The sequence below is a fragment of the Elephas maximus genome, chromosome 23 (genome assembly GCF_024166365.1).
Source record: "Elephas maximus indicus isolate mEleMax1 chromosome 23, mEleMax1 primary haplotype, whole genome shotgun sequence".
In the NCBI taxonomy this organism is placed as follows: domain Eukaryota; kingdom Metazoa; phylum Chordata; class Mammalia; order Proboscidea; family Elephantidae; genus Elephas; species Elephas maximus.
This window is the reverse complement of record NC_064841.1, coordinates 55312570-55334290: the sequence shown is the minus strand read 5'-3', so window position 1 is coordinate 55334290 and position 21721 is coordinate 55312570. Positions and strand designations below refer to the sequence as shown.

The following is a 21721-nucleotide window of genomic DNA, read 5'->3' as shown; positions in this document are numbered from 1 at the left end:
ATGCATGTAGAGATATAAAGTGATAACTTGACATGATTCTAAAAAGGACCAAACATCAGATAAGACTAAAAGAACGGCAGATAAGTGAGTCATTTTTCAGCAGTGATACTTCCTTCAGTTTGTTTTGCACGTTGCCAAACTGACTCACGAAACCAAATTCTAGAAGCCCACAGGGCCTTACCTTAAGCTGATTAAAATCATGATACCTTACATATCTGCAGAGCTTTATAGTCTTCAGAACACGTTCATTTTGTCGTAAGTATCCTATATCACCTCTTCTAACCTGTTGCATATTATTTTTGTTCAAGAAACAACCAGAGAATTATAGTTTGTACTTCAAAAGGTCACCCTAATATTCTAAGGAGAATTGATACAATCTGTAAGGATTTCCTTTCTTTATAAGCACCCAGATCGTGATTTCGAATGCCATTCTCCAATCAAAGGAAGCAGGGCTTCTTGGAGAAATGGCTAATTCTGGGTGCGGGACAGGAATATACAAGTTGAGCCTGGAGCATCTTGTAGAGCCAGGAAGTCAGAAGAAAAAGTTCGGAAACACACAATGATGGGAGCGCACCAAAGGGAGTCGGGAGCCAACTGAAAAAGCTCCCAGCGGCCAAAGCTGGAATAGTTAAGCAACCAAATAAATAATGCCATATTGGATTATAACGTAAAGTATAAAACAAATATCCATGAGTCCATACTGATACACAGAAATGAGTGAACGGTCAAACAAATAAATAAACAGACAAATCTCCCATGTAGAAGAATTCCAAATAATTGATATAGACACTCTCCCCCAAAGGAGGTGATGCATAACTGCCCACCCCTTATATGTGGTCTGTTCATAGTGTCTTCCTCCCAAAGAGTACAGCATGGAAATGGGGGGACAGAATAACGTTTCAGTGGAGAAATTGACAAATACCGCCTCAGCCAGATGATCAAGGTTAGCGTCATCTGTGATAAGTCATGTTGATGGCATGTACCCTTGATGTATTTGATGAGAATAGCACTTTACCTATGTGGCCGTCCTCCCAAAAAAACATAACTCCAGTCTAATCTTGAGAAAAACACCAGACAAAGTCAAGTTCGGGAACAGTCTACAAAATCCCTGACTAATACTCCAAGGATGTGACCCTTAACGGAAGCAGACTGCAACATCTTTCTCCCGAGGAGCAGCTGGTAAATTCGAACCAATGACCATTCAGTTAGCAGCCGAGCACTTAACCACTGCACCACCAGAGCTTCTTTAGCTAATAATAAACCCCAAAAAACCCATTGCCATCGAGTTGATTCCAACTCATATCGACCCTACAGGACAGAGTAGAGCTGCCCCATAGAGTTTCCAAGGAGCAGCTGGTGGGTTTGAACTACCAACCTTTAGGTTAGCAGCCATAGTTCTTAACTACTGTGCCACCCCAGGGCTTCTTAGTTAATAATACTGTCTCAGTATTGGTCCATTAGCCGTGACAAATGCACCATCCTAATGTAGGATGTTAATAATTGGGGGGGGACTCTGTGTGGAGTAGATGGGAGCTCTCGGTACTCTCTTTGCAACTTTTCTGTAAAGCTAAATCTATCCTAAAATAAAAAGTTTATTTAAAAAAAAAAATCTGCTTCTGTAATGATTACAGCCTTGGAAACCCTATGAGGCAGTTCTACGCTGACCTATAGGGTCCCTATGAGTCAGAATCAACTTGAAGGCAATGAGTTTTTTTGTTTTGTTTTGGTGGTAGGGTCAATTGAATAGGCCTCTTGCTGTTTATTGGCAGTGATCCTGTGAAAGATGAGGGTAGTAGAGTGGGCAGTCTGGATGGAAGGAAGTAGACTGATTTCAGGAGTTTTTATGAGGCAGAATCAACAGGAGTTAGAAGTGATGTCCTGGGGAGGTGGGAGAGAGCGATGTCACGGTTAACTCCTAAATATCCTGCTCTCGATGCTCTAGATAAATAGTCCCCTTAATTTATGGCGATTGAGAGCCATGCGAGACCCACTGATCACAGCCGAGGGCAGCAGTGGCAGAATAGACTGGAAAGAATATGCTGCAAACATAGGATTGAGAAGCAGGCCGTTTTCCCTAATACAATTCAGCCGTCTTGTAGAATTCGAGAAATTCCCAAGCCACGGGGATTCAATGACTGAATTCCTGAAGAGACTTTGTATCGAATTGGCTGTAGGAAGCACTTCTTCTGCCCCAAATAGTCTAATGGTGGGAAACTCACCTTTTCACAGGGCAAATTCATTTTAATTTTAGACAACTGACAGGATGATGTGTTTATTCACGTTAACCCAAAATATTTAGGGAACTTTGAAAGTTTGATGTCTTGTTGACCCAATTAGGTAACGAGCATTGTTGCTTTTATTAGTTTTAATAACCTGATTGCAAACCTAAGAGGCTAAATGTGCTTAGCATGGGGCTTTACCGTCAGGTGTCATTTGTACAATACAAACATGACAGCAGTCAAGTAGCAGTAAGTCCTCTGTCAGCAGAAGTACAGAAGACATTTAAAGTAAGAAAACTAAATAAACAGTCATTATTCGACAAGAGCTTGATGGATTGTCGCTATTGTCAAAATAGATACAGACCGGCTTGAACAGAAAAGGGATTTTACTTTGTTTCATAACTCTGAAGATCAGTGGTAGATGGGACTTCCAGCTCTAAAGCAGGCATTACTATATTTGATGGGGCCATCTGGTTTACCCCTGAGTGCCACAGGACTACGTGAGAGCAATAAAGGCATCCTGGCTCTGGACAGCCATTCCCAAGGTGTGCAGTTTTTGAAACATGTCACTTTGCTCTTTATTTTTTTAATTAAGTGGGATTTTAACAAGAGAGATAAGCATTAGCACATGGCAGGTTCTGCCTGCCTTAGCCAACATCCGTGCCCTGGGGATGTGGAGACAGCGAAAATAAATGCCCTGACGTGCTAAAGGACATGTGCCTGGCCTTCAGGGAGCTGCCCCAGAGGGCAATTTACATTTTTAAGTGACTCCTGGGGAGTCGTACAGATATATGTCACATTCAAAGATGACACTATTGAAACTCGTAGCTTGCCACACGTGAGCTATGCTGTTGGAAAGAAATCCTTAGATGGATTTCAGTGGGTTACTCAAAAGTTTATTAAACACAGATGATCACCATTTCCCCCTTGTAGTCAGACCTTCTCTCACTCACCTCCCCTTCATTCTGCTTTTGTCTCATAGCACATACTTACTTCCTGACATAATTATTTGTTGTTTTTGTTTGGTTTTGCTGTCCAATCAATTCCGACTCCTGGAGACCCCATGTGTTACAGAGTAGAACTGCCCCATAGGATTTTCTTGGCTGTAATCTCACCTTGGAGACTCTATGGAGCAGTTCTACCCTGTCCTATAGGGTCGTACAAGCTCTGTGAGGGCTTGGAGACCGAATGTTATGCTCACTGCTGTGTCCCCAGCATCAGGAATAGGGCTTAACACATAGGCTCTTGATAAATATTTGTTAAATGAAGTTGAATTAAATGATTATCAAAATATACTTAAAAGGTCAAATGTTTCTTGTGATTATTGAAATGGAAACAGGTTTTCGTTTGCTTCATTCTGAAAATCTCTGTATCACATAAATATTTCCAAGTATTTTGTAGGCCTAAATTTTTTTGAGAATGTAAAATTCTTTTATAATGTAAAAGAAAACATAGGGACAGAGAGAGAGTAAGGGTTTTCTGTCCCACCCTTGTTCACTACCTCTCATCTTCTCAGATTTCATGTTATCGTGTCTCCCTAGTTGTCTGGGTGTCAGGTTTTTGCCTTACCTCCTCCTGTCCCTGGCCCAGCTCCCTCCTGCCCGCTACATCCTACCTCCGATCCTTGTTTAATTGCCAGCTTCATGGGCCTAAGTCTCTTTTTTAATCAAGGAGCCTCAATTAACAGATTGCAGGAAGCCATAGCTCTTAAGTAAATGCTATCTGTTTGACTTGTGGAGATGGTTCATATTCTTTCTTTGTAGAGTATTTCTGATAAGCCCCACAAATATTTGTTGCACTGTTCTACAAAGTATAGTAAAATAGATTCTTCTATTGTATAATTTTTATAATGCAAGACTACCAAGTCAGTCCGGCAAATTACTAAAGTTATATAAGTAATAGCATTCAAGTGGAAAATACTTCCATTACTGTAGGATATCAGCGATAACTCTTGCAAATTGATTTAAAAGGAGCTAGACAATCTATGACTGTTAACATGCTTTGTTATATAAGGTAAGTCAGCTGTTGGAGCTTAATGAAAGCAGGCCCAAATCTAGTCCCTTGGCCTTCAATACCTCCTTTTGATGTTTCATTCTCCCCCCTCCCCCCCGCCCCGAGGTACTGTGTGTGTTAGCTTCCCAGGATCACTTGCTTCCAGCCCCACTGCCTTTGCAGCCTAAGCTTGAACAGCTGCCCAGAGTGCTGTCTTTCATCCCAACTTATGGTTTTAATATCCTTAGATTGGTGACCAGTAAATGATCTAACACAATGAAAAAATGGTGTTATTGGTGATGTTGATTTACTTAGCTCAGCAAACATTTATTGAGTACTAAATAAGAATAAAGGAGCTTTGGTGGTGCAGTGGTTAAGCACTTGGCTGCTAAATGAAAAGTTGGTGATTCAAAATCACCCAGCAGCTCTGCAGGAGAAAAGACCTGGTGATTTGCTTCCATGCATGAATATTATAGACTAGGAATCCCTATGGGGCAGTTCTACTTGTCACATGGAATCGCTATGAGTCAAAATCAACTTGACGCACCTAACAACAACAAATAAGAATAATACACGGACCCTGCATTGTGCAGGCCAGAGTGTTGTGTGTACGTGGGGGGTCTTGCATCCTTGTGAGCATTACAGAGAGGAGCCAGCTCGGGAGGTAAAACTGCAAACAGGTGCCTGCTTTGGGCTCTGCAGTCCTGCACTAGGCCACAGGGCTTGGTAACTGAGGGCTGGTTGGAACTCAGTCCCTCCTTACCCCCCTAGCTACCTTATACTCAGCACCTGTTAGATAGCCAGAGGAGGCAGCCCTGGGGATGAGCACTGCGGGGAGGTACTATGCTGCAGAAACATTCATAAAGAAGACAGAATGCCTGGCCTCTGCAAGGCTCTCAACACGCCTGTGGTATTGATGGGGTCCAATTTTAGAGTCTGCAGCCTACTGTCACCAGATGCCATTCCCAAAAGGCATCCAATCTGCTCCTCCAGTCAGATAGCATTCCATAAAAATCAGAGGTGCCCACTCTCTGAATAGCCACTTAAGTGCCCTTTGCTTATAAAGAGAAAGGAAAAGGTCCAACACTGGAACTAAACAGATAATAGGATTTGAGATGCAGAGAACTCAAGCCAAAATACAAGGTCAGTATTCCAGAGATACAAATAAACAAAAAGGATAATGTATGGGTGTTATAAGTGAAAAGCCCTCATGGAAAAGTGTCCTTTTTTTTTTTTTCCTAAATAAATTGGCTTTGTAACTTAAGGAATAAATAATCCATGTGTGTTATGGTAACACATCAGGCTGATAGCTGCCTAATACCAGGCTAGAAACTGATAGGCATTTTGGGTAATTTTGACAGTGTAGGGTAATAGAAACCACATGGCGTGTTGATCTGTTTACATCAATAAAAGGAAGTTGCCTTTACCAGGGAATGATAAGTCCTTTTTATCTGCCGAACTTAACCGAGCCTCTAGTATTCTTGGGTGTTCCTTTTTTTCATATTTGATTCAACCAACCTAAAACAAAAATCCTCACAACTGGACCAATAAGCAACATCATGATAAATGGAGAAATGGCTGAGGTTGTTAAGGATTTCATTTTACTTGGATCCACAATCAACACCCGTGGAAGCAGCAGTCAAGAAATCAAAAGACGCATTGCACTGGGCAAATTGGCTGCAAGAGATCTCCTTAGAGTGTTAAAAAGCAAAGACGTCACCTTGAGGAATAAGGTGTGCCTGATCCAAGCGATGGTGTTTTCCATCGCTTCATATGCATGTGAAAGCTGGGCAATAAATAAAGACTACGAAAGAAGAATTGACACTTTTGAACTGTGAACAAATATGTCTTGGAAAAAGTACAACCAGAATGCTCCTTGGAAGCAAGGATAGTAATACTGCGTCTCACATACTTTGGACATGTTATCAGGAGGGATCAGTCACTGGAAAAGGATATCATGCTTGTAAGAGGAAGGACCTTGACAAGATGGATTGACATAGTGGCTGCAACAGTGAGCTCAAGCATAACAACAATTGTGAAGATGGCGCAGGACTCTGCAGTGTTTCCTTCTGTTGTGCATAGGGTTGCTATGAGTCAGAACTGACTCAACGGCACCTAACAACAACAACAACAATTCTTGCTAGCCAACAGACTCTGGGCACTTTAAACAGGAAAAATTTAACTCTTAACCTCTATCACCCCTGCACTAAATTATGTCTATTTTAGGCACATTTCATTTCAGTACAGTGCCTCAGATTCTGCCCACTGGATGAGTGAGTATTGATTGTAAAGCAACTGGATAGAAGGGGTAGGTAGAGGGCCCTGGTAGACAGAAGGGCCGTTGCGACCTGATCCCACTTGACTTGTGTCTGGGTCAGAGCCCGCACCTCTTACTAAACCACGTGCATCCGTCAGGGAGTCCTACCTTGGAAGTTCCTGCGGAATGATCTCCAAGAACACTGTTGTGCACAGCACCTCAGAAGGAGATTCATCGTGAAGGAGGGGTCGAGGGATCGTGACATACAGGTATGCCCTGGAGGCTTGAAGGGACAGTATCTTCAGTCCCCTTAACACCGTGCTGGTAGGTGGTGTGTATCATCCCCATTTCATATATATGGAAATTAAGGCCCAGAGAAGTTAAGAAATTGGCCAGTGTTGCAAAGCTATTAAATAAAAACATACTTAAAATTCAACTCAAGTCAGGCTCCTTTCAAAACCCTGTGGCACCCACTTCATCTTGACCCCTCTGTGAATGAAAGACCATTAATTACAGCAAGTTTCCTACTTGCTGTGTGAACTTAATGTAGCCCTCCTTCGTTTGTGTCCCCGTTTAAGATAATGTCTCTGGAGTTTGACTTTATTTGAGGTCTGAGAGCTCTTTTTTTCCCCCCAAGTAAATATCTTCTTAATAGACATACTCTAAGAAATATACTGTAGATTCCATTTTTAGACTAAAAACAATTTAGGTAATATTTTCTCAGCCTCTTTTGATTGAGTAATGGAAGCAGCTTCTTTAAAGATGGTTACTTACAGATGGTATTCTTAACATGTGGCTACCAGTGTGTGCTGCTGGCAATGGGTTAAAAACAGATGTCATTCCTCCAAAGCTCTTGATCTAGCTTCTAAGCTTTCCTTTGACCTCCCTGGGGCATTGAGCTTCAAGGGCTGAGGAAATTAGGAGCCAGGAGCGCCTCAGACAGGCCTGATGTTAGGGATGCACTGATGAGTTACATTTAGAAGGCATACCAATGACTGTAAAATAAAAAATAAGAATAAAAGTAGAGAGAGCAGATTTGGGTTGATGAATTGAGATTGGCACTTGCTAACCAACTCTTGTTTGATATGTTGCCATGGAGCATAGCGACAAGGAAATTTCTCTTGGTTTAACTGGGTCATTTCCTGAAAGCTTGTTTACAAGATACCTTCTGGTGTTTATTTAGGCCTTTCCAACTATCTCTTCCAAAAGAAACTTTTTCCTTTTGACTCTGATATAATATTAATAGTGAAACTAGATCAAGGAATTATCATACCTAAACCTAATTTCTTTTTTTACTTAATAGTTCATTTTTTGGCGGGGGGGACACTGGTGGTGTAGTGGTTAAGTGCTGTGGCTGTTAACCAAGAGGTTGGCAGTTCAGATCCACCAGGTGCTCCTTGGAAACTCTATGGGGCAGTTCTGCTCTGTCCTGTAGGGTCACTATGAGTCGGAATCGACTCGACGGCAGTGAGTTTGGTTTAGTTCATTTTTACTTTAAAGGTTTTTTATTTATAGAATAATCCCTCCTTAATCTCGAAGTTTTCACATCTCAAGATTCTGAATAACATTATCAAGTTGCTTTTCTTGATAAGTTAGGGTATGTCAAGTAAGACATGTTTAGTTTTTAAATCTCTTTCCCGACAGTACTAAATGTCTGTTTAGTTTTGACTAAGCTGTAGGGCCAGGAGTAAGGCTACACTCCACCCTCTCAAGCAGTTTAAACAAAACAAAACTTTAGACATTTCTTGAAATCTAAAATCACACGCTCAAAATAATTGAAATTTCAACAGTACACCCACCTTCGGCTTCCTTTCCACGCACATGCCTTTCACTTCAGGATAGGGGCTTTATGCCAATACTGCAATTAGGAAGACTCATTTCTACTGCTTTTACATTTTTCTAGTTGAATAACAGTAGTAATAATGAGAACAACTACCACACAAAAACATTTGTCCAGTGTTTTCAGCCTGTCAAGTACTATACTAAGCACATATTCTCATTTAATTCTCTAAATAGTCCAAGGAGTGGTGAAGTCGTCTACTTGCACAAGGTTGTGGAACAAGGATTATTTCCACAAATGGTGGAACTAGGATTCAGATTCAGGCACTCTGACTTATCTTGGGTGGACTGGTAATTCCTTAAGCTTCTTTTTCAGGTTATAACAGGAAGCTTTTGCTTTGGAAACAGTTGCGTGTGTATTCCACTCTTTTTCCCCTTGCTCTACTATAATTCTTGGCAACTGAGTTGCCTTGTCATAAATACTGATGCTCAAAGAAGCTGTAATGTTCTCAGAGTGAGATACTGTGGGGGCCAGTCTGAAAGGTGGCATAGCAAAACGGTTTTATGACAAATAAGATGTGTTGACTGAGAGTGCATGAGTAAACGCAGGTATAGCAGGTTTAGGTTCTTTGCAACATACTCGCTAGCGAAAACCTTAACTTGCACAGCAAAACGAGAATATATGAGAAAAGCGTGTCGTGGAATTAGACTTAGAATTTAGTGACTCTAAGATTACAACATAGTTTCAATAATAGAGGTAAATGGCAACCCAGAATAATAGCCAAGTAAATGAAATCCCTAATCTTTGGCTTATTTAGATATTTACTCAGTTTAGCCTCCGAAATAGCTGAGAGCTTTTTGGAAGAAAGAAATAGAAGGGCACACCTGCGTTCTCAGGGCTAAGACCTCCCTTTTGTAAATGCACTGACTTTTTTAAGAGGGTGTGTATGTGTTTAATGTGTGGGTGTGTTTGTTTAAGGAAGACATTGAGCTTCAAAAGGCAAAATGTTTTGTAACCAAGAAATGTAAATAGGAACCTTTAAATCTGACAATGAAATTAAAACAAACCAGTTTGTAAACAGAGCACATATGTGAAGATCAGTGTGCTGGATCAGCTCTCTGGCAAGAAGTCCAGAGCCTCCACGTGGGTGCAGTCAGTACCTCCACGAAGATAAACCGAGGTCTGAACACCAGGGATAAGCACCCAGCCTAGGGAGCCATCGAGTTTTTTTAAGTTCAAAGGAGGAAAGGAATTTCACTTTCTGGCTGATATTCTGGTTTTCTCAGGAACTGATTGTAGATAGTAGGAATCCACCTTTAGAAAGAGGTGTGGGCAACCGCAGCCTTGTAGCAGAGAAAAACTTCAAAGTCAGGGGTGAGCCATACATTTGCCCCAGGCTTGGGAGAGACAGACCTGGAACGAGAGTTCTCATCTCATAAAACCCACTGAAGAGTTCTCAAACTGCCCGGCCAGCCTTTGTAGCTACAATTCTCAAGCAGCCTGGGCTGAGTTTGGCACATGGAATTATTTCAGCATAGAAAATCGCCATTAACAACAATTATGGGTGGTGGTTTCACAGCATGGTCAATGTAATTGATATCACTAAATTGTAGATGTGAAAAATGTTGAACTGGCAAATGCTGTGTGTGTGTCTATCTTTGCAACAGTAAAAATAGCCGTTAAATATTATGGTGGGTTTTTAGAAATGGAAATACTCAGAAACTCCTTTTACTCTTCCCAAATTTCCGTATAGATAATCTGCTTTTCAGTATATCTAGATGACTGCTGGTAACGGAGAACAGGAATCACACAGACAACCAAACATCTCAAGGATCAAAGGCTTTATCTTACTAGTTTTGATCTCTTCTGGATGCACCTCTTATCGCAGCTGCCGACAGATAGAAATATGGATTGGTTTTAGTTACATCTTCTGTTGGTTTCCTGTATTAAATAAACAACTCTGATAAGAAGCAGAAGGCAAAGTGTAGAAAAAAGTAAAGTACGTGATCATTCATTAACTGGATAATTAGCCTCTGGTTGCAAGTTTTATGATAAAATCTCAACTACTTAATCACGGCTCAATGTTTTGGAGTTCACTTTGTGCAAAAATAATGAGCAGCCTCACCCTTCAATTCTTGACCTGGGAAATAGGCTTTTATAAACCTTTGGGTCTGATTGTTAGTGTTACCAGTTCCTGAGCCGGGTGTGTGCTGAGTGCACCATCTTACGTAACCCTCACAACGGTCTAGCAAAGGAGATGTTATTTTGCCAATTTTACGAACATCAAGGAATTTTTATACAACTCTAGCATTTTACTTGTACTCAGATTGCTTCCAGCAGAAATGAGGCTTCAGGAAGTTAAAGTTGTCTGAGGTTTAGGGTTAGGTTTTTGGTTCTGTGTTGTTGAATTTATCAGTAGTTCCTTGACAAGCCTTCAAACGAAAGCCTTTCTGTAGTCTAAAGAGAAGCTTTAGACTGGAGTTTTCAGTAATATGCTGAACCAGATAATGTTCCATTCAGCCCAAAATTCTCACCTGAAAGTGCCCCAGGGGCTGTTTCTGGAATGCGTGGTAGTTACTCTGTTGCGTTTTCATAGGTGAGCTGTCATCTGGGTGGGGATCCCTACGACGGCTCCTTTTTTGGAGCTGAGGTCTTTGCTGGTTCACCACACTGTTCCCTAAATAAATTGCTATCTGTGGGCCTTCAATATAAACCTGGCTGATTTAACTAATTTCAACCAAGTACCAGTGCTGTGTTTGAAATGTAAGGGTATGACTAGCTTTTAGCACTGGTTTTAAAAGAACTGAAAAGATATTTGTCCTTGGCCATCTTGGCCTCTGAAGGTCCGGCCAGTTCTGAGGGGAGCCAGGACTACATTCACCTACCCCCAAATATGGAGAGCCAGGCCTCATTTCTCTTGGCAGCCTAGGAAAAGCACCCAGTCCATGCTGCTTGCATTGCACAGTTGAAAACGCACAAGGATGCTTCCTTCCCTGACTCCAAAGGAAAGAACCCATTTCGCAAGAACCCACAAACGATGGAGACAGCCCCCCACCCTGTGCCTCCTACCATTCTCTTTCCTATCCCCTCATCACACCCCTTAGTCAAACGAAGATATCAGTATCCCCCAAATATCAAGTTCCCTTTAATAACTTGTGAGCTGATCTTTTTGTCAATTGGGAATCTTCTTTAAAGAACTAGAACCAATGATATGGAAGAGGTCACAAAGTGGAAAAGAGAATTAGAAACAGTTCAGAAGAGGCAGGAATAAAAGGAGCTCTGATGTGTGATCTCAGGAGCCTGGTGCCAGCATGAATCTGCTCCAACCACCTTCAGGCCTCCTATTGTTTCTGCTCAAGACTCAGATGCCAGGGAGAGCACTTCGCCTGAGCCTCGTTGGGCACTGGGCAGGTGGGAGCGCCCTTTGAAGCCCATAGCACTTCCTAAATTGTGGCTGGAGAAACGATAGCTCATTTTCTGGTTTAATTGGTTTCCTCAGGCCCAGCTGATTAGTGGTTCTCACACATTAGTGTGAAGACAGATGACTGATCCCACTCCCAGATTTTCTGATTCTGAGAACCTGAGGCAGGAACAAGGAATTTGATTTTAACGTGTTCCTCAGTGATACTAGTGTGGGAACCACACTTTAAAAACCTCTAGATAATACATTTCTGTAAGACAGATTCTCAGCGGCTTTTACATCTAGCACCTTCCTGATACATAACGTGATTTTTTTCGTCTGCCCTAAGTCCACATTAGGCATTCAGGTACAGATGGAGAGAATAAATGAAGGAAATGGAAAACCCTTACAAAAGCTCTCTTTATACTTACTCCATTCCTCTTTGCCTTTCACTATTAAAACTTTGATCTGCACTGATCAAACACAATCACAATTTATTTTGGGGGCACCCTCGGTTGGTGTTAAGCAATATTTGAAATAGACTCACAGAGGAGATGTAACTGTTTCACTTCTCTTCCAAGGTTCAAATACTTGTGATGGTTTTTAGCTGCCTCGGTAATCCCCAGTGCTGCCTAGGTAATCTCCTGTGCTCCCTACACTAAATGATACATGAGCCATCTCACCCGGGCACTGAGGAAGGGAGACCAGAACAAGATTTCTTCTCTGCTGTGTGAGGTTGGTTTAGGGTGTTTTCAAGTCTTTGTATTAATTGTACATCCAAAAGGGCACTCGGGATTAAAAAGTTCCTGCCATGAGGACATTGCTGTTTAAAGGACGGTCTGGTTAGATATTATATTTTACAAAATAACAGGGTGTGAGCTCTGAAGTCACGAAACACTTGCTGCTTTATGATGTACTGGACACATCCTGAGACGGGAAGAACTTTTCTTGGTAAAAACATAGAAATATGCAGATTTAGGAGCCCTGTAAGGACCAAGGGCTTCTGTTTGCAAGGGCAACCACAGATACCTGGAGGCCACCCAGAAGACACCCCAAAGTGCAAAGCTATGAGGCACTGTCTCCCAGTGTGAAGCCTACGGAAGAGCTCTAGCAGCCACCTGGCTGGCATGACTGAGACTGTGCCCTGCTGAAAAGTGGCTCTTTGTCACACACGACAGTGTGTGTCCCTATCACACTTTTCAAAACCAGCTCACTGCCACCCAGCAGAGACTGTGCCCAGCGTCTTTGTCCTCATCACCAGTTAGAGTGAGCATTGCATAGTTGTACCTGCATGTAAGGTACAAATTGCCAGAATACAGGGCATGACTAATGCATTTGGTACATGTGGACATGGGTGGCGTTAGGAAGCAATGAGACTTTCTTTTTCAGGATTTCTCCACACGTTTGTGTTTTGTCACATTAAGGATCTGATAATGAAGTATAGACATTTTTAGAATGTACATTATTTTACAAAATTATAGGACATGAGGTAATACAGTGCTTTGAGAGCATGGGCTCTGGGAGCAGACTGCCAGGCTTCAAAGCTTGCACCATCATTTAAGAGTCATGGGCTCTGCTTTTGCCTCAGTTTTCTTTTTTGTCAGATAGGCTCCTCCCAGGTTTGTTTTATGATCAAGGGAGTTATACACTTAGCACAATCTCTGGCACATAGTACATAGTACCTGCTCAACAAATAGCTCTCGTTACCATTCCGTTGTCGCTCTTGACCTCGGTCTCTCTGGTAAGCACTTTCTAGATCATGGTCTGTGGGTCAGGTCTTCACACATGGCATCTCCGTCTTCACTTGTGTCCAACTCTGTGTCAGCAGCCAGCAGAGACGATGGCGCACAGTACCACGTGGAGACCCTCCTGCTTACAGAGTCCATCTTGGCATCCTTTGGATATCATAATTTATTTTAGTCAGGCCTGGAAAAATTGCCCTAGTGCTTCAAGGTTATGAAACATGCTAGTTTGTGCAGAGCAATTGAGATGAAAAATGTTCTGGCTTGTACCATCTTTTATTTGCCTATTTGCCTCTCTGGTAAAAATGAGGGAATTAAAAAAGGCATCATTCTTCAACTACTCGTTGTATATTCTCTATCCCTCTGAGTAGGACAAGTGGGTAAAACTCAACTGCCCATTTTCCTTTTTGTGAACTAATATGTGAACTAACGCAATTTTGTCTCTTATATTGCCATTGACACTTTGCTCTTTTCAGTTGTAAAGTTGTTCCTTTCTTTTCATTCTTTTGACTAAATCCATCCATCCATCCCCCCCCCACCCAATTTTAGATGATTTCCACGATGAAGTATCTATGTAAGTCCCACCCACTTACGGATTTAACAGCTCCAACCTTGTTCCCAGAGGCTCCTAAGGAATTACAAGCCTAATTGTCACCCTGTTAAAATGAAGATCCGAAGTCAGCTTTAAAAAATCAAAGTTTTTGGAATTTTTTTTTTTTTGACTGTACACATATATAAAAGCTAACTTAAGTTTTCTTATTTGTGAAACTGTTTGAAAACACTGGGTTTTTCTTTTAATTCCCCGAATAGAGGTTAGTTCATATTGACACTTGCAAAACACTTTAATTAAAGTGAGGATACTGTAACAACGTACCACGAGAATTCTTGCCCCGTGTAACTGTACCTTATCCCTTAGGGTCCTATTTTCCTCCTTCTGAGCCTTCATCTTTAGCAATCACATGACACACAAAATTAACAAACAAGCTATTTAGCTCTGACCATTTTTTATTTAAAAATGCAATGCATATATGTACGTGTGTATATATATATGTTTTTTTTTTTTCCTCTTATTGCCATGGTTCCCATGGTTCCCATTCTCGGACGTGCAAGAAGGGTGTAGGAGGAGAAACTGGAGAAGGATCTGTGTGGGCTGGTGTTAACTGTCGAGAAGGTTTGAGACGGTCATATTTATACTGGCAGTCTATTGAATGAAAGTGAGCCACTTCAAAGGAGCAGGAGCCGCACATAGCTGCATAGGTTGGCTCTGAATACATGGGTTTCACCTTCTGACAGTTCTAGTCATTGTATTATAAATGACCAGTCACTTAATTGTAGACATGTTTCAAATAATAAAAGGAAGAAAACGCTGAAATAGGTTCATACCTTCCATTGAAAGCCGTGTTTAAATGTTTTTCCTACAAAATATTCTCTGTATTGAGTCCATGGTACCTGACTTAGGTTACTTGAAGGTACAGTGTGAAATGTGCACCTTTAGCGCTCATCAAAGACCCAACATTTCTGTCATCAGTGACACAGCTGGACCAGAGGAGAGGCCTTCTCTCATCCGTAGAGATTATTTTACTGTTTAAAAAATAGTGTTTTTAGTTTTAGTTTCGAAAATGAAGACATACCAATGAAATTCTCTTCCAGTAACTGTTCCTTATTTTCCAGGTGTTTCCTAAGATGGAGATATTAGAATTTGAATTTGAATACGGTTGGAAATATTTTGGTCTGCAGTTGAAAATATTACAACATTCTTTATTACAACATTCTTATTGCTCTTAACTACCCCAGGTCTAGTTAGTGGCTTGAAAGCCTCTGTTGGGATATACTGTTTTGACATCCACCATGTTGGGATAGACTATTTTAACATCACACTGTGCTCCGCCTTGTGTGAATGACTGCCACATTTAGGCTTCCAGCTCTGCCCCCCTTCCATTGAGGCCTGGACATCTGTGTGCAGACCATCCCTTTGGCCCTTAAAGTTGACAAACCTGCTCTTCCTGTGTGCCCATCTCAGCTCATCCTTCCTGTTCTTGTTGCTCAGAGTCTTCTCAATTGCTGTTCTCCCAGAGTCTCCTCCACCCTTAGTCTAGCCCTGCTAATGGGGTACATACGATTTTCAGTTTCTCACCTCTGTGCCTTTCTTAGGTTGTCCCCTCCACCCAAAAGGCCCTTATTTGGACATAAATCCTACCCGTCTTTTAAGTTTCTATTCCAATCCCATCTCCTCCACAAAGCTTTCTAAATCTCTCCATGGGATTTACTTTCTCCCTCTGCCCTCCCAAGCATTTTATGTTGAAAAATTTCTAACCTTCAGAAAAGTTGAATGAACAGTGCAGTGAACATTCATATGCTTGCTATTTAGATTGTACAGTTAACACTTTGCCCTAGCGGCACAGCAGTTAAGAGCTTGGCTACTAACCAAAAGGTCGGCAGTTTGAATCTATCAGCTGCTGCTTGGAAACCCTATGGATCAGTTCTACCGTGCCCTTTAGGGTTGCTATGAGTTGGAATTAACTCTGTGGCAATGGGTTTTTGTTTTGTTTTGTTTTATCACATCTCCATCTTCCATCTTTCCATCTACCCATCAATCCATCATGTATTTTGACATATTTCAAAGTAAGGTACAGACTTCAGTATACTTTGCCCCTAAATACTATAGCATACATATCAATAACTAGAGTCTGATATTTATTTATATTTAAGGTGAAATTTAGATACAGTGAAATGCACACATCTTAAATGTACTATCTGATGAATTTTGTCACATGTATACTCCTTTGTAGCGAAAATCACTGTGAATATAGAGCTTTACCATCACACCAGAAAGTTCTTTCACGCCCCTTCTCAGTCATGTCCCATCTCTAATCCCATACATAGCCATTATTGCAATTATTTTCTCCATAGATTAGTCTTGTCCCTTTTAGAGCTTCATATAAATGAAATCAGTGTGTACTCCTTTGTGTAAGGCCTTTTTCATTCTGGCTAATGTTTTTGGAGCCCTAGCGCATAGTGGTTAAGAACGTGGCTGCTAACCAAAAGGTCAGCAGTTTGAATCTACCAGCTGCTCCTTGGGAACCCTGTGGGGCAGTTCTACTCCATCCTGTAGGGTCACCACGTGTCGGAATTGACTCAACGGCAACAGGCTAGGGTTTTGGTTCTATGTTGTTGCATTAATCAGTAGTTCCTTCCTTTCTATCACTAATTAGTATTCCATTATATGAATATACTCTTGTATTCATTATATGAATATCCTGTTGGTGGAAACTTGGGCTGTTTCCATTTGGGGATTACTAGGGAAGAAGGCGTTTTGTACAGGTCTTTTTTTGTGGATGTATGCTTTCATATCTCTTGAATAAATACCTAGGGGTGAAATTGATGTGTCAAAGGATAGATGTGTATGTGTGTGTTTAGTTTTATAAGAAACTACTAGACTTTTTTTTCCTAAGTGGTTGTATCATTTTACCCTGTCATCACAAATATATGACAATTCATATTGTGCACAGCCTTCCCAACATTTGGTGTTGTCAGTCTGGTGAATGTACGATGGTATTTCGTTTGATTTTAACTTTCATCTTCCTGATGATTGATAATGTTGAATATCTTCACAGTGCTTATTAGTTGCGTGTGTTTATTTGGATATCTTCTTTCGTGAACAGTCTGCTCAAATTTTTTGTCCATTAACTTTTTTTTATTTTTATCCTCTAATGATGAGTTGAAAGAGTTCTTTTTATGTCCTGGATACCAGTTTTATATCAGATATATGTTGTGTGAATATTTTTTCCCCCTCTGTTTTTTACCTATTCATTTTCTTAATAGTGTCTTGTAAAGAGTGGATGTTTTTAATTTTGATAAAATCTAATTTATCATTTTTTTTCTTTTATGGTTATTGTTTTCTGTGGTCTAAGAAACCTTTGCCTACCTTAAAATAAAAAAAGATTGTGTCTTCTTTTAGACACTTTATACTTTTAGCTTTTACAATTAGGTTTGTGATCCATCTCAAATTACTTTTTATGTGTGGTAGAAGGTGTCATGGTCAAGGTTATTTTTCCCCCATATGGGTACTCAGTTCAATCCAGTACACTTTTCTGGTTGTGTCCTCCTCACCCTCATAGTGATTAGCCTGTCTTCTGTGTGCTTATCACCTGGCCTGATCCTACACACAGCAAATACTCCATCTGTGCTCACTGAATTGCATTGAAGATTTATAGGAGGATAGAGGACTTGGGAATCTCTTAATGTCTCAGTGTTGGAAGGAGTTTTATGGGATCCTTTCCCAAAATTAAATGCCAATATGTACAGAGCCATGTTCAATTCTTGAGTTATCATTGTTGCTGTGTGCTGCAGAGTTGATTCCAACTCATAGCTACCCTATAGGACAGAGTAGAGCTGCCCCATCAGGTTTCCTAGGCTGCAGTCTTTATGGGAGCAGACCACGAGGTGTTTTCTCCTGCAGAGCTGCTGGTGGGTTTGAACCACGGACCTTTCAGTTAGCTGCCCAGCACTTAACTATTGTGCCACCAGGGCTTCTTTGAGTTATCAGTAAAAAAAAAGAAACCCACTGCCATCGAGTCGATTTTGACTCATAGCGACCCTGTAGGACAGAGTAGAACTGCCCCGTAGGGTTTCCAAGGAGTGCCTGGTGAATTTGAACTGGTGACTTTTTGGTTAGCAGCCATAGCTCTTAACCACTACGCCACCAGGCTTATCAGTAAAAAAAAAAAAAAAAAAAAAAAAATTTTTTTTTTTTTTATCAGTTGAGGCAACACATAGATTGCTCCAATCTGTAGATAATTAAATTTACCTTTTTATTTAACTCTTAATATATGCTAGACACTGTGCCTCATTGCTTTCTGTGCTTTCTTGTTTCATCTTTACAGCAAACTTATCTATTAAACTTATCTATTAGTTAAGTAAATTTCGTTCCCAGGGATTTCAGGTAACTTCCACATTACAGAACTAGTAAGTTGCAAAGCCAGGAGTTCTCCAATACAGGAAAACCTGGAGGAATGCAAATAACTTGATTCTGGTATAAGATTTCTGCAAAGGAATTGACATCTGACTTACTGAAGTGTATAGAACTTGGTAATAAAACTTGATTTAAAAAAGTTATATGTCTAAAAATTGTGATCCATCCCCAAAGATAGCTAAAAAATTCAGTCTTCTAAAGTCTCTCGAAGTGTATAGTAATATCTGCAAAAATTAAATCATATTTAAGCCTAACTTTTCAGAGCTAAGTGTTCATTACATAGTAAAAATACATTATAATCATAATTAGCTTCAGGGCCCACACACTGTCTATGACTTTATGAAATGTTTTCATAGGTTATAGAACCAAGCTCTTGTTTGACAAAGCCAGAATGGTTCCCTCATGTGTACATTTGACTTGTCTCTCTGCCCTTCTTTGCTGTCTACCAGGGAGTGTGCTGGCTGACCTCTCTTTGCTTGCAGGTATGCTTCAGAAGTGCCCTTCCATCGATGACTTTGTAAGTGCCCTCGTTTCTGACTTGGATCTGGACTTTGAAACATTCTTCATGGATTCTGAATAACGGAAACACTCTGAGTATTTTAAATCAAGGTCATGTAGATACCAACTTTGTTATAAATGCTACAGCTATGAAAACTTTTTCTGATTTCAGTATTCACTTCTGTAATAACTTCTGAAAAACCCTAAACTGATAGAACTTGGAATAAATAATTTGTTTTGATTATGCTGGCTTTTGGCAAATTTGTGAACATCTGGAAATCTACTGAGTGAGTTAGTAAAAACTACACTTGAGCATGGAGTTGTTACATGTAGAGTGTGGGCACATACTTCCTACTGTGAAAGAGCAAGAATCATTGAGCCTGCTTAAGGTAAAAGCAAAGAATTTTATTGGGAAATAAAAAGACAATTTACAAATTGGGGAGGCAAAGAGTTAAGAAGGTCTTAACACAGTGCTCCCAGGAGCTGGTCATTTACGAATGTTTATAAATGCAAAAACTGTAGAAGAAGTCAGTAACAATTGAACAAGCATTTGATTAGCTGATACTTACAAAGAGGTAACCAGGGTAACTAGGTAAGCAAAGCGTAGCTGGGTGTTTCTTAGAACATGGTAAAAAAAAAAAAAAAAAAAAAAGTATCTTCTCTTAACAATTGGCCATTTCTAACCACAAACACATCTTCCTAGAATTGGGCAAGCAAAACCACATTTTCTATAGAGCTACTTATTTCTAGGTCAAAGGGCACAGTGGAAATTTACTGGAGGGAAGCAGTGTTATATGGCAGAAACTGCATTTAAGAACTTATATGACATCTAAACTTAAGGTTAGATGAGATGGAGTGAGTCTGGCTCACAAGTCAGTTAGATTTCAGTCATGTCAAATGCTTGTTTTGGAATGCTGTCTCTCATTCCCCCCTTTTGATCAGTAATTCCCCTGGGAATTCAATGATCACACTTAAGAGCGTTTTCTTCTTCATGGACTTTGTTGTATAGAATTATAGATGGCTGCTTGACATTTAGAAGTTTTTAAAACCTCAGTGCTATGCATTGAGAATGGTTTCGAGGCACCATCTGATTTTATCACTTCACCATGCCACAGCTTAAATACTCTGTTTCAGTGATCCTTTACATTGGGGAGATGAATGGAGTGAGGCCAAATTGCAAGGAACAACTTGACAGAGAGAAGGCCTCTAATTAATGTGTAAGGCCAAATTCCTCTAGGCAGGCCGTCCTCTTAAAATACATAGTTCGTTGAGTAGGTAAAGGAATTTTAACGTGTATGCAATATTTTGAGAAGCAAATGATTAAACATTTTATAATTCCAAATATGATAATAACAGTAGAGTATAGCCAAGAGCTAATACCGTTTGGAGGCCAGTTTTAAGAAATTAAATAAAGAAGAACCAGTTTTGGGATTGTTGATATGTAACCAAGTAGCTTGTTGGCATACCTTTTTGGTGTCCTGTTCTATTAGACTGGAGATGTTGATCCAGGTGCAGCAGAAGGTATTGGCTACAGCATAAACTCCTCCTTGTGCTAAGAGGAAATCTAAGGCTTATTCTATTACCTAATACAACTTTAGCAAGAGAATTTAAAGATTTCTGCTGTGTTTCTATAGAGTCAGTTAAGTATTTTGGAAAGCTGTAAGTATTAAATAAAGGGCAATGATCTCAAAAAGTTATATATCAGACTATTTGTATGGAAAAGCATGATATTAAAACAAGGAGTGAGGTCAGTAGAGTGAATAAAGCAATTAACATGAAAATAGCTAGGATCATAAGACAAAATCCAAAAATTTCATTAACTTGCATGAGGTCTTGTTATGTAATCTTGGGTTCCAGCTGTCTGCTCTTGCAGTCTTCTTTTAGCCTTGAGATCACTTCAAATTAAGCCTCTTTTCTCCAGAGGATTGGGTAACTCTTTAAGTCCATTTTTGTTGAAATATTTTAGCTAAACCTTTTAGTGAATCAATAAAGTAAAACTTACCTGCATATTACAAACTTAACAGTGGCCATGGTGATTTATAATAATGATTTTTGAAAGTGATAGATCTAATGGGAATTAACCGTAAAGTAATATAAAGTCAATTTTAAAAACTTTAGATAAAAATATCTCTAAACATAATAATTAACCTTTTCAAAGGGCTCTAGAGATTGCGTATAATAATTTTGAGTCATAGTATCAAATAGTTAGGCTATATCAAGCATACACCAAGATCATCAAGTCTTTAAACATCTGAGTAGTAATAAAGACTTCATAAACAGCGTGACTTCCCAGTTAAAATCATTGACTTCGATGATGCCAGATTCAAAGGAAACAAAGTTGTGACTGAGTTAGCAATTGAAATAATACAGTTATATTATGCACTTGTGTAATACTAAGCAAACATCATTGACATGTAAATTTTAATCTAAAGAAAATTTGGCATTTCTTTTGATCTGACAATATGTTTCATGTAAGTCATGGCGTGTAACTTATTAAGGATTGTTCTCTTTATAAAACAAACAAATTTCTTGTGGCTTAAATTTTAAAGTTGTCAGGAGTTTATCATAGGTCACTGAGAAACAATATTTGAGTTACTTAACTAAAGATCTCAAAGGTAAATCTTTTTTTTTTTTTTTTTTTTTCCTTCTTCTTCAAAGCTATGCAGCTTGGTTTTCATCTCAGGAATTTATTTTATTGAACCCTTGCCCTTGAGGCAGAGTGTACAGAGAATAAATTAACTCTTCAATCTAGCAATCAAGGAAAACTTTGTTATTTTAACAAGAAACTTAATTCTTTGCTTTATACACTACATGACATCGAACCTCTCAAAAGTGTCGTGAATTAACCCATCAAACCTCTA

General features: G+C 39.9%; 1 protein-coding gene across 2 annotated transcripts in view; it reads left to right on the top strand.

The window, feature by feature from the left end:
* The window catches only part of MIPEP (mitochondrial intermediate peptidase), a 228736-nt gene extending 209634 nt beyond the window's left edge, over positions 1–19102 (top strand). For both annotated transcript variants that reach the window (XM_049867153.1, XM_049867154.1), the window contains one exon: positions 18845–19102. In XM_049867153.1, the coding sequence (XP_049723110.1) occupies positions 18845–18942 (98 nt within the window). In that variant the 3' untranslated portion in view covers positions 18943–19102. The remainder of the gene's footprint in view (positions 1–18844) is intronic.
* The last annotated feature ends 2619 nt before the right edge of the window (positions 19103–21721 follow it).